Source organism: Leopardus geoffroyi, chromosome X, assembly GCF_018350155.1.
Source record: "Leopardus geoffroyi isolate Oge1 chromosome X, O.geoffroyi_Oge1_pat1.0, whole genome shotgun sequence".
NCBI classification, from domain to species: Eukaryota; Metazoa; Chordata; class Mammalia; order Carnivora; family Felidae; genus Leopardus; species Leopardus geoffroyi.
The window spans coordinates 108,807,262-108,820,634 of NC_059343.1; the positions used below are offsets into that span (position 1 = coordinate 108,807,262).

The window sequence follows — 13,373 nt, forward strand, 5'->3', positions numbered from 1 at the left end:
TAGAAAAAGCAAAATATTTTAAGATTAATTCTGTAACACAAGCAGTTGCTCAATGTGAGATACTGCAACCTACATGGCTTAAATGGAATAGCTCACATTATCAAGGAAATTGATGATGGGAAAAAATCAAAACTGTCTCCTACCCCATTACAAGAGGGAATTTCATGGATTTTTATTTCCATAGATAATAAATGCATGTCAGGAAGTAGAGCAGAAAAAGAAAATTGCAAATTAGGCAGTCTATTCTTTCTGTGTTGCAATACCTAGTCAACATTTACACAATCACTTTATTTGCCACCTTTTAGTCCATTGCTTTCCTGTCATTTCCATTCTTGGCAGAAGACTCTAGACATACTTTGTCATGGAATACTACAAGCGTCCAACATTCTGAACCACAGTGGTTCAGGAACACCTAGTTACTGTGATGCAGGATGAGTAGCTACATTGGTTCTTAAGCCTGGCTACATAAGTGGAGTCATTTGGGGTGTGCTCTGTACCCTGAGGAAGCTCTGTTCACTTTATTAGAGACAGAAGGTAATCTTAACTCGGGGGGCATTTTGACCTGAGAGCCAGATGTAGAAGTTAAGTCCTGAATAAGCACTTATATTTATTCTTAGTCATCAGATAAATCAATTCTGATTTAAATGAATAACACTGATGCTGGCCCTCGCCCCCATTTCCATTCTGATTCAGTTGATTCTGGACACTGATTCTGGAGTGACTTTGCCTGGGTTTGGAACTTACCTCCTGTATTTACTATTTGGACAAATTGCTTAGCTTCTCTACATTTAAGTTTCCTTATCAGTAAAATGAGGATAATCCTAGAGTTTCTGTGAGAATTAAATAAGCTGACACATTTGGAATATTTAGAACAGTGTCTGGCATGAAGTAGATGTTCCACAGTATTAGCTAGAAGTGGTAGTAGTAATAAGGTATTTAAATTATTATACTTTGGGGTCACAGAAGGGAAAGGAAGACCTGTAGAGTTTGCAACCCCATGTGAATGGCCATGCTGACATGGTGGCAGAGGTATTCTGTGTTTGAAATTCACGAAAATGAAATCTCTTCACTGTGAGGTACTACTTTGAGGCTAATTCAAATAATAGAAGGTTGAGTTCCATCTAGAATTTGTCTTGATTTAATATATGGAAAAGTAAAACTATAAATGTAACACCTGTAGGAAAACAACCCTATTTCTTTGTACCACACAGTGAATTCTCATTGCTAGTTTCCCTTGGCTTAAAAAAATTCTAATGATAGGACTTAGAAAAATCAAAATTCATGTTAATCTTCAAATGAACAGCAATTTTGGGATCGTGGGGGCTCTTGTCCTATTTGCCACCATTCTGTGGCAAGGAGGGAACAACCATTCAATTTGTGAGAGAGGACAGACAGGAGTACTAAAGAAACTTCCCGGGGCTTTCACCCATGCCTACTTGTTCCTGGGCACAGGAGAATTAATTTATTTGATTACTAAGATTAGAATAAAAATAAGTGCTCATGTAGGGCTCAACTTTTCCATCCTGGCTCTCAGGACAAAATGCCCTTGTGTTAAGATGATCTTCTATCTCTTATAAACTGAGCAGAGCTTAGTTAGGGCACAGGTGCTGTTTTCCAGTGGCATGCCCACAGACCCACCTTGTTCTTAATTTGTAGCTTCCACTGAATTGTGACATAGGCCATCACTCTCAATGACAGTGGCTGGGGAAGTAATCTGCTCTGCGGATTCAATCTGACCCATAGGCGGATATTAAAGCATACATTTGGAGTTGGAGATGGTAGGGAGCCTCATTAGGCCTTAGGCTTAAGCCATGTTCTTCATCCAGTTTTACTTATAATAAAGCTGATACAACATTTTATTCCTCACACGCCTTTCTGTGTTTGTTTTCAGTTTGATTCAGAACTGGAAGGAGAAAAGCCCTCACACTCTCAACCCCTAACAAGCAGAAGCAGTAACTATAAAAGTAAAAGAAGTAAAAATCTGACAGTTTTCAAAATACTTTCCTTTAACAGATGTGGAAAGTGAGGTTTAAAAGAAAAGGCTTCTGTGATTTACCCAGGGTCAAAATACTACCAAGTGGCATGCCCAGTACCAAAATTACAATCTTTAGTATTCTTTTCACTACATGCCTGAGAATGTTCCTTTCTGTCATTAAGGCCAAGGAGGCCCATACAGACCCCAGGATCAAGGACAGTTGCTTTGGTAATGTTACCATTCTAACAGGAGAGGAAAACAACCTCCTCAAATCTTAAGAATCCTCTTACTCTGAAATTGAGCTATACTGATGTAAAACTGACTTTTTTCAGACAAGTCCTTACCTTGAAATCAAGATATTGAAAGAGATCCTTGAAATCAAGATATTGAAAGAGATACTTCAGAAAAAACTATATAACAATGTTTAAATCATAGATAAATATTATACATTTTTTTTCCCGTTTGGATAGAGTTTCCATAAAGGTGGGCTAGGATAGGGGACACAAACTGTCCCCTGCCAAGTAAGCAAAGGTCACAAATATCTTATTCTATGATTTTCTGAGCTGCTAGAGTCCAGCTCTACAGAGGCAATTTCCTCATAGGTGTTTCCCAGTCTCAAACTTCTTTTGTAGCTTGAGATCAAAGGGCCCTCCCCTGTGTAGCAGGTAGAATAAATATGGGATGTCATATACCACTGGGTTAGCTTGCTACAAATCCCGTAATACTATTAGCATGGGGGTAGCCAGCTCCTCTAAGGTTATAGACGCGCTTTCTGCAGTACAGATGAATCAACTGCATGCCACAGTCCTAACCAGTTTGAAATGATTATATGGCTCTGGTAGTTCTGGTTCTGCCACTAATTAACCATATGACTTTATTTTATTTTGAGTTCATTTATTTATTTTGAGAGAGACAGAGACAGTGCAAGTGGTGGAGGGGCAGAGAGAGAGGGAGAGAGAGAGAATCCCAAGCAGGCCTCACACTGCCAGCACAGAGCCCTATGCAGGGCTCGAATTTACAAACTGTGAGATCATGACCTGAGTTGAAACCAAGAGTTCGATGATCAACCGACTGAGCCACCCAGGCACCCCACTCTGTGACATTAGATACGCCTCTTCTCTCGGTCTCTGCTTCTTCCTTTGTGAAAATGATGGAGTTAGGCAAGGTTGCCTCTAACTCTAAAATGCTGTGAGTCAACATCCGCCAATAGCCCTTCTATTACCAACACATGAGGCTGACTCACACTTGGTGTCTGCCAAGAGAAGTACTAAAAGCTTAGATACAATAAAGTCACAAAATCATTCCAAAGCCATTCTCATGGTGGGGCCAACTTAAGACAGATATATTTGCATTTTTCTATCCTGCCTCTTTTGTACCACCTTCAATCTCCCGTCCCCGTGACAATCCATGAAGATAAACATTTCACAATGAGTTTCTATCAATGTGAGAGAGACAGAAGTCAGCTTACTTTTGGGATCATCTAATTATCAACATATGGTTTTATTTCTTGAAGTTGTAATCAGATAAAAATGTCCAATGGACTAAAGAAACTGAGTAGGGTTGTTAGTCTTTTTTTCTTATTTTAATTCCATTTGAAGGAATAATAGGCTCTTCTTGCTTTTGGAAATATAATAATTCAGCTGACATGCTAGAAATACCAAACACGAAGATATAAAATGGTGGCATTTTATCTCTTTAAAAACAATCAATGCTTTCATTTGTGGACTTCAAAGTACATGTGAAATAAAAGTCTCAGCCCTGTGAGTCTGAGGTAAATCAAAAGGCTGTTAAGTGTCATAGAAAAGTTTTCTGGTTCATCGCCCCTCTTCTAGGTAGGAAAGGAAACAAAAGTACTCCCAAACAGATGAGTGCTTATCTCACTTTTATATTTCTCTCTCAAACAGGCTTAAGCAACTTCCCCGTAACCATTCATTCCAATATAATTCTTCCTTATGTCTGACTTGGTGCTGTACAGGCCCACTTCATCCTATTAATCTCGCCTTGGCAGTGCTAGAACTCTTCACTGTCTTTATTGTCAAGTCTCACTTTGACTTCCAGAAATTCTAAAGGAATACTTGGAAAATGAGTTAGGGGTCTATGATCAAGTTTAGATACTATCTGGAGGTCCTTATCATAACATTCCTGGAGATGCTAGTCCACCTTAGTCAAAATCATTTCTCCTCTCTGGTTATTAGCACTTCATCTCTAAAATGAAACAAATATGAAAATATATTAAGGAAAGAAAGAATTGCCATACTGATGCAAATTATTATTGAACAGAAGGGTCTTCCTGGAGATCTTTAACTCTTGGAGTTGGGATTCAGACGTTATTGCAAATGGAAAATGGTTGAGGATGCCTCTTTCCATACTGAGCTATTCATCACTCACATGAACTTTGAGAATAATACTACTCAGTACTGGGCATCATGTATTTAAGTGCAAACCTATCTTTCAGTACAGGTCTATGAGAGAAGACAATGGAAACAGGAGTATGTCCACATCTGCATCATCACTCTGGTATCATAATTATCCCCAGGTTAGTTGCCTACTCTTCCAGAGAGCTGACATTTTCTTTTGAATACTAATGTGTCATGAGGTTGCTTAAAACAATGCATTCAATTTTAGTGATCATCTGATGGCCTTATTGACTCATGGATTCTTCCACTTTAGAGTAAGAGAAGAGGATTGGTATCTCTGCTTCTACAAGTCCAGGTGGATATCAAACAAGAAGGCAGTTGGCATCTTCTGGACAGTCATTATAATTTGATGAGGTTTTAACAATCTTCTACTCTTGAGCCATGAAGTATCATCTGAATAAGTGGACTCACTGCAATTTCAGAAAATTTGTGCTACTGCACCATTACTGAGGAAACATTTCTACAAGGAAAAGGTAAAATTTGAGAGCAAACACACTCTAAAGAATGCTGAGATTGCCTTAAGATAAAAGCTGCAAAGCAGCCAGATCTACAAAGGAAGGGTTTGTGGTCAAATACTGCAGTGTTATCTAATCCAGATTACTGATCTACTTCACTGAGGAGTTGGGACAGGACATCCAAACTCTACCTCTGAGTTTTCCTTGGGCACTCATGAAATTTCACCTGGTAAAGAGGCAAGGATTCCATTAGGGCCAGGTATTCTTTTCACAAGCACCTGGATCTGATGTGTGGCTTATCTAAGGATATAATCTTACAAATGTTTGGAGTTTGACCTTTAGGGTCAAGTGAGGAAGTCAATTGATCAACATGAAATACCAAGTGTCCAGTTTTATTTTATTTTTTTAAATTTATTTATTTATTGAGAGAGACACAGTGTGCGTGCACACACACACACACACACACACACACACACGGTGGGGGGAGCAAGGGAGAGACTTTTATGCAGGCTCCACACTCAGAGCAGAGCCTGATGCAGGGCTGGATCTCACAAACCATGATATATGCATGACCTGAGCTGAAATCAAGAGTTGGATACTTAACCAACTGAGCCACCCAGGCACCCCAAAAGTGCCCAGTTTTATACACAGCTCTACTCTGGCAGTGATAAGAGAATAATAGAAAATATTAAGGCCAGGGTAAAGCAATTATTCATCCAGATACATGATCAATCAATAAATATTTCTTGAGCATCTATTGTGTGCAAGACACTGTATCTTTGCTAAAAGCCATTTTAGCAGGAGTCAGGGGCCCTTCCAATAATGGGTTAATGACTGAGTTAAAAGGCTAAGACATATTTACATGAACAGATAACAACAAGGTAATCTATAACCAGTGTCAAATGAGTCATATGAATATGACCACCAAGGGGTTTCACAGGTACAAATGAGCAATTCTAACTGATGATCCAGAAAGCCTACTGGAGACGGTTGGATTTGTAGCAGGTACGTTTAGTTGGACAGGATTTTGACAAGTTAAAGGAGATAGAGCACACTAGACAAAAAAAAAAATGGCATGAGCAAGGTACTAAGTAGGTGGGTGCAATGCTGGTCTTGTAGCAGATTACCTTGGCTGAACTAGAAGACTTGTTTTATAGAGTAGCAGGGAAAGAAAAGCTGAAGAGACCATGGGATCTCAGAGTTTAGAGGGATCCTAGAAATGATCAAATCTGCTCACCTTACTCTCACACGAACACAGATTTCCTTAGTGTGCCACCAATGTTTAACATATATTTTATTTTTTTTTTTATTTTATTTTTTATTTTTTTTTTCAACGTTTATTTATTTTTGGGACAGAGAGAGACAGAGCATGAACAGGGGAGGGGCAGAGAGAGAGGGAGACACAGAATCGGAAACAGGCTCCAGGCTCTGAGCCATCAGCCCAGAGCCTGACGCGGGGCTCGAACTCACGGACCGCGAGATCGTGACCTGGCTGAAGTCGGACGCTTAACCGACTGCGCCACCCAGGCGCCCCTAACATATATTTTAGTAATGGGTCCGGATTCCTAATATCTACAGGCATAACTGTGGCATAAGAGTTGGAGAGAGGTTTTGGAGTTAGAGGCCTGCCTAAACCACTTGCTAGGTGTTCATCCTTAGGTTAGTTTATCAAACCTTTATTTCTTCACCTATAAATGTGGATGATAGTATACTCACTGAAAGTGGAGGTAGGGACAGAAAGGAGAAAGAATGCTTGAAGGAGACAGAAAAGGATGAGGAATCTGTAAAGTGCATTGCCAAGGAAAGCAGAAGTAGAGAGAATTCAAGGTAGGGAAGGTTGTTAACAGCATCAAATGAACAAAACAGGTCAAAGTGGTTGAGACCAGCCAAAAGGCCAGGGACTTTGACAATTTGGAGGTCACTTGTGACCTTTAAGAAATCAATTTTAGTATAAAAGGAGAGAGGCAAATTGTAGAAAAGGATGAAATAAGAGGGATGGGAAAGGAAGAAAACCAGAATGTGTAGTGAGGAACTAGAACTGCAGTCAAAGACCCCTCCTCATTTGCAGTGACAGGAGAGTGAGAAAGATGGCTTTGATTCAAAGGGGTCACATGGTTCAGTGATATAATGGCTGGATGTGTAGCTCAGCTTAGAACTGAAATGACTGGTAGTTCTGTTAAGGACTTCCAACCCTAGCCTTCCTCCTTGCTGAGATGCAGGGAACAGTGACAAAGGACGAAAATACAATTACAAAGCAATCTACCTATTTACAATGCTGTAAGGTTGCCAGCTGAGCAATTATAAGAGCTTCCCCATATAGTAAAACCTCATTAATTTGGACTTCACATTTTTGGAATTTGTGGCAATTTAACCTGGGCTGGAGCCACAAAGAAAGGGTACTACTTACAAAGAAAGGGTTCACTAAGCAAACAGTGTGAAAAAGATTGCAAGAGAGCTAATTTAGCCTGCCAGGGCCTATTTCACCTATTTAAAGAAAATAGTCTTTTTTTTTTAAGAACCTCAGCATATTCATTATTTGAATGCAAATTGATTCTGCTAATTGTAGATTAGTATAATCTATTGCTAAAATCCTATATCTGCAACGGTTACTTTGCTCTCACTGAATATGCTCATTAGAAATAAAACTGCAATTCTTTAAAGTTACTTCACAATTCCAATGAATTCATACCCCTTTCCTCACTCTCATGAATTAACTACAGTTCAGGAGGTATTACTCTAAACTAGCACATCACTTATTAAGAACACAGTGGAAAAACTAATAAGTGATCAAAAAAGGCCTCAGAGCAGCCAAAATAGATTTCCTAAAGTTGATGCCCTAAATCCTTTAACTCTTTCCATACCAGGTTCTCTTATAGCTGATTTAACATACGGATCTGACATACCAACTTGGAAATGGCTGGCTTTTTTTTTAATGTTTTATTATTTTTTAAATGTATTTTTGATAGACTGCAAGCAGGGGAGGGCCAGAGAGAGAGGGAGGACAGAGGATCTGAAGCGGGCTCTGCGCTGACAGCAGCGAGTCCCACGTGGGGCTTGAACTTACAAACTGTGAGATCATAACCTGAGCAGGAGTTGTATACTCAACCAACTGAGCTACCCAGGTGCCCCTGGGTTTTTTGTTTTTTAGTGTTTGTAACTGATTAGAAGGAGAAAAAGGGCTGCTGCATGAAGGGACACTGAGAGAAACCAGAAGTGACTGCAGACTGCAGAAAGGAGACAGGACATGTATAAAATATGGCTGTAATAACTAAAAAGCTACCAGACTGTAGGACATTTTATTGTAGAGATAAAAGGCCTATATTCCTTAGTAAACCCTGAAAACTATAATAGAGTATTATAGTGCAGTACAATAACTAATATCTGGAATTATGCCTCTAAATGATCAGAGTTGAATACATTCCTTAAAAAGGCAGATACATTTACACACACACACACACACACACACACACACACACACACACACATGCAATTTGTATCCATAATGGTTAACCTAAAAATGTGAAATGTGTTGATACTCAAACAGGTAAAGTTCATAATATTATCATATAATAATAATGATAACAAAATAGCAACATTTATTAAGTGATTACCGTGTGCAAACATCATGCTAAGCACTTTACCTTATATAATTGTGTTTAAATCCTAATAGGTGGGTTTTAGTACCATTTCTACTTTACAATTGAAGTGAAACTCAGAGAGGTTAAGGAACCACCCCCCCAAGCCACAAACAGAAATAGAGCTGGGATTAGAACTCACACCAGTTCTTTAGCTATAAACTATGCTTTTCCAATGTTCCAGAAAATACAGCTGTCTAAAAATCACTCTTCTTGAGAGCTCCAGAGAGCTGTGTTTTACTGTGTTTTTGTTTTCCAAATTTGTATTTGACAAATACCTTGATTTATAAGTGAAAAGACGTATAATCTTCGAATCAGATATGATCTTATATGTTTGTAAACATGCTCCATGTTACAAGGTGAATATAAAATAGTAAAAAAAAACAAAAACAAAAACAACAAAACAAAGCACCGTGAATGTGTCTATTAGGCTAATCCCCAATCTCAGATCAGTTTCTACACACTGTGGATACTGTTTTCAAATGACTAGCCAAGCAACAAAGAGATACAATTTTAAAGTATCAAATGATCAGTTAAGAATTGGTTCTCCTGTTGCTTCCCCACTTGTTTTGGAGAAATTTAACCCGAGAATAGGCTAATGGAACATGAAGGTAAAGGAGGATTGCAGGGGAGGATAAAAACTCAGTTGACTATTATAAACGATTTAGGGCAATCAGTTCGTCACCTGTTCTAAGAGAACTATGAGGGCATAAAACACATGTGGGCATATTGTGTACTGGGGGAAACAAGGCTGGGGTGGGGAGATGCAAATATATGCAGTTATCTGCATTACGGGTAAAAGTGAGGGTAGCCCACCACATGGACACGCAAAGAAAAACATACAGTGAAAGCATTCACTCATGAAATCCTTCTACTTAAATCAATGTTTTTTACTCATCTTTTTTTTTTGTGTGTGTGTGTCAAGCCTACCCATTCAAGGGTCAGCTACAAAGGTCACTTCTGCTGTGAAGTGTTCCACAATGCCCAAGGCTGAATTATACTCTTCCCCATTTGTGCTCTCATAGGGTTTTTTACCCTGTTTTCCACAGTTAGCCACATTACCAATGATACTCTATCTCATTATTAGTTATTCTTGTATGTGCTTCCCCCCCACTCTACCCCACCGTGAGTTCACTGAGGGCAGGGGACTCTTTCTTATTTCTGTGGTTCTACAAATCCCAGCGAAGTGTCAATCACATACTAGGCTCTGGGAAAATGCTGACTCAATAGCACTGGCTTAAGACAGTGCATTATTGCCTAGCTTACCTGAAGGAGCATTTGTTCTCTTTCTTTTCTTGCTTGACTCCCCTCCATTCTCAATGAGGCCTTCTGTGACCAGAGGGCCACTGGCACTACCAAACTGCAGGGGTTCGTTGTTGTTGGCAGGGTCAAAGGGCAGCTGGTTCAATCCTAAAGAAGAAAAAGAAAGCCAAAATCCAGATTCCATTAAGGACTGGGATGTCTCTAGATTGTATTATATGAGCCACTAGAGGAAAACTCTCTAAATCTTAAGAAACTAGGAATAATAGGTGAATTCCTTAAAACCAGTTGCCTTCTGTAATTTTTCCAGATTTTGTTGACAAGTACAGATTTAAAACATACGGTCTTGTAAGACTGTCACTCAGTCTTATAAGAAGATCCCTGACGTTTCTGGGAAATTAGCATTTTTGGCCACAAGCTATCAAATTATCTTCTACCTCCTTCCTTAAAAGAGATAAGGTCTTCTTTAAATGTGGCTATGGTTAAACCCACGGTTCCTTTGAAAAAGCTTGGTTATGTATTCCTCAGACTGTCCCTTGACATTTTTCCATTCTTTCACTGCAAGGTGATGCAGATATCATTAGAGCATCCTGGCATCAAAGTCACTGCCAACAATAACAGAGGTTTCTACAAAAGAAAACCACAATTCTATGGCAAATGAGAGAAGGAAACAAAGATACAGACCTTGCAATGAGATTAGTTAGTAGTTGGAGTGCTGGGGAGTAATGACCCGGGTTTGGCTAGTGCTACTTCTATCCATTCCAAATGATGCCACAGCATGGTTACTTTACTAGTTGCTGCTGCATCATCTAAAACGGCAGAAGGCACTGTCTACTCTCTAGGTCTTACATGCTTCAGCCCGGGAGGAGCAGAGGGTTTCTTACTCATCTGGCACCAGCACCTGGAATTTCAAGTGTTTCAATTAAAACTTCATGAAATGTGGAATCAAAAGCTTTGTTAAAGACCAAAGTTAGGTGATCTCTCTTAAGCCTTTTAGCCACTGGTTCCCTAATCCTATCAAAAGAGGAATCAGGTTGGCCTGCCAGGCTCATTCTTTAACCCTCAATGTTTCAATGGGCAGCAGCTATACAATTCTTGAGGCAATGTTGTAAACGGTCAATAAAAGCTTGGAGTCCAGTCAGCTAAAAGTCAATCAAGTTTCAGTAAAATGACTGCTAAGATCCTAACAAAATGTCTGTACATTATTGGTTTTAGTTAAAGTATCCCTAGGCTAATGTTTTCAGCCCACACAACAAATACCATTTCTTCAGCAATCAGACTCCACTTGGCACACCTCCATTAAATGTTTTCTGGGATTTGTCAAACATTTTTCCTTTACATCACCTGAGTAACTAAGTGAAGGAATGAAAACTCACTTCTGTATCTTAAGTCAACTGTTCACTGCATCATATCCATGTTCTATTAAATCCCTATCATGATTAGAAAGAACTAAGGAAACAAACATCAATACATAGCAATGTATTAAATACATAACAATGTATTAAAAAACATTCAGATAAGGCCAAGACTATTTTCAAAGAAGACTAGATTTTTATACAATTTACAAATGAAGAGGTTTCTTGCACCTGAGTGGTCCCAGGGTCAAATGTGAGTAGTGTGCTGTTAGAAAAACTTTTCTTGGTATTTCCTTCTGCAATATTATACTGACCAAAACAAGCTCTATGGGGGATGGAATGGCATAGTGGATACAGCATGTGTTTCAATCAGGGCTAAAACCCAAAGCTGTGTCTTTTACTAGCTGGCAATTCATGTAATCTCCCTTACTCTTAGTTTCATAATGTGTAAAAATGGAGTGATAACATTTGTACAGGGTTGTTGCAAAGATTAACAAGATAAAAAATATATATTTAAAGTTATGATTATCTTATTCTAAATGAATTAAAAAAAAACAATTTCAGCTTGTAAACTCTTCTAACGAGGATCTTCCCCCCACAACTCTTCCCAACCCACAACTGTATCCCTGGTGCCTATCGCCGTGCCTGGCATATAGTGAGTGTTGAATTAATGAATTAATACTCCACAGGGAGGGGTAGGTGACTCGTTCCATTAACCAATTAAAGACGTGATAGCTGATAATCAAGAATTAATGCCACAACTTAGAAGTTATGATGCTGATTATATCAACATTACTTAAGATAATTAGAATTCAAATGCATCTCCATCATTGGAGAACTATACTGCAAGAAGGTGAAAGCTTGATCAAAAGGAATGCTCAGGGATTAAGAGGTTCTGATTAATGAGGTTAATCAGCATTTTTTTTCCTTATTTTGTTTTGCATTTGATAATTTTACAGAATAATATATTAGTCCATTTCCCTGCCTTATTAAGTAGATGACTGAAGATCTTACAGAACTTCAGAGCCTTAATCTATAAAAGGAAGCTAATAACAGTGCCTAACTCATAGGATTGTTAAAAGGATTAAAATGAAATTATGTATGTAGAAGATTCTGCATTACATCTGGCATATAGCAGACACTCAATAAATATTAACTGCCACTACCATAATTTTGAATTTCTATTTCTATTCCATTTCAATTTCTAGGTTGTTGATGTGCAGTGTGCGGAGACTGGTCTGAATTTGCTCTGATTCAAGGATAGACCTTTTTTCCTCATTGAATCTTTTCATTGTTGGCTTTTCCTTTTTCTAGAAGTTGGAGTCCAGGAAAAGAATCTGCTAAATTAAAAGTATTCAGTCATAGATATTTGACTATAATTGTTTTACTGTTTATTTAGTCCCAGATGATAATTTTAGGGATTTAGGTATTTTGTTACTCTTCCTAGCATACAGATTTTTGTTTGGCACTAAACAAAACTGAGATTTCAAGTACTTTCTCTGTGTCCACCTCATATATGATCCAGATTATGTGGCAATGCTGATAATTTAAGCACAACATCACAGGCCTGTTTCTTATAGAAAAGGATCTCATATCAAGGTGAGAAAGACATGCCACTCAGTAAGTTGATTGATTGAATATGCATCCACATTTTATATTCTCTGGGACCCCATACAGTCTCCAAAGATTTGTAGTGTTGAGAACAAGGGCTATATAGATAGCAAAATCCTAGGACACCAGTGCTTTCTAGCCACGTTTATTGTATTTTTTTTATTCATCCCCTAAGACAACACAAAATAAAGCCAATAAATCAGTAAATCAATAGGTACTTAGAAGATCTTTTCTGTGTCATGTATATGTGATCCATGCTGAATGCTATTGTAAGTAAAATAGCCCCATTAAAACTATTTAAATTCTAAAAAGAAAACTACCACTTTAATTTCAAGGATTCTTCCTGCAGAAATTATGACTTAAATGTAAAATATAAGCAATTACCATATTGTAATTCTCACCAAAACTATAGAATTTAATCTTTAAATCTCTTATGGAAGCTAGTTCTACTAATTTCCCACTATACATGATGACATCATTAGATTAAAAACATATTAGGAAAATGTTAGACTAGGGGGAAACTTTTGGGGTTATTTAGTTCATTCTTTTATGCAACACAGGAATCTTATCTATAGAGCCTAAATCCAGGGGGTACTTCTTGGCCTGGGGACCATTCCTTGCTGTGCTCCCAGAGATTCACCTTGCTTTGCTGGCCTTTTTAAAAA

The 13,373-nt window shown here is 38.4% G+C and overlaps 1 protein-coding gene across 11 annotated transcripts in view; it reads right to left on the bottom strand.

Moving 5' to 3' along the window:
• ENOX2 (ecto-NOX disulfide-thiol exchanger 2) overlaps positions 1-13,373 on the bottom strand; it is a 258,800-nt gene that overhangs the window by 145,807 nt on the left and 99,620 nt on the right. For 10 of the 11 annotated variants that reach the window (XM_045471596.1, XM_045471594.1, XM_045471590.1 and 7 more), the window contains one exon: positions 9,749-9,892. The exons of the other annotated variant lie outside the window; for it this stretch is intronic. Coding sequence is in view for 3 of the 10 variants with exons in the window: in XM_045471587.1 (XP_045327543.1) it covers positions 9,749-9,892 (144 nt within the window). In the remaining 7 variants the exon portion in view is untranslated. The remainder of the gene's footprint in view (positions 1-9,748; positions 9,893-13,373) is intronic. 11 annotated transcript variants of the gene reach the window in all.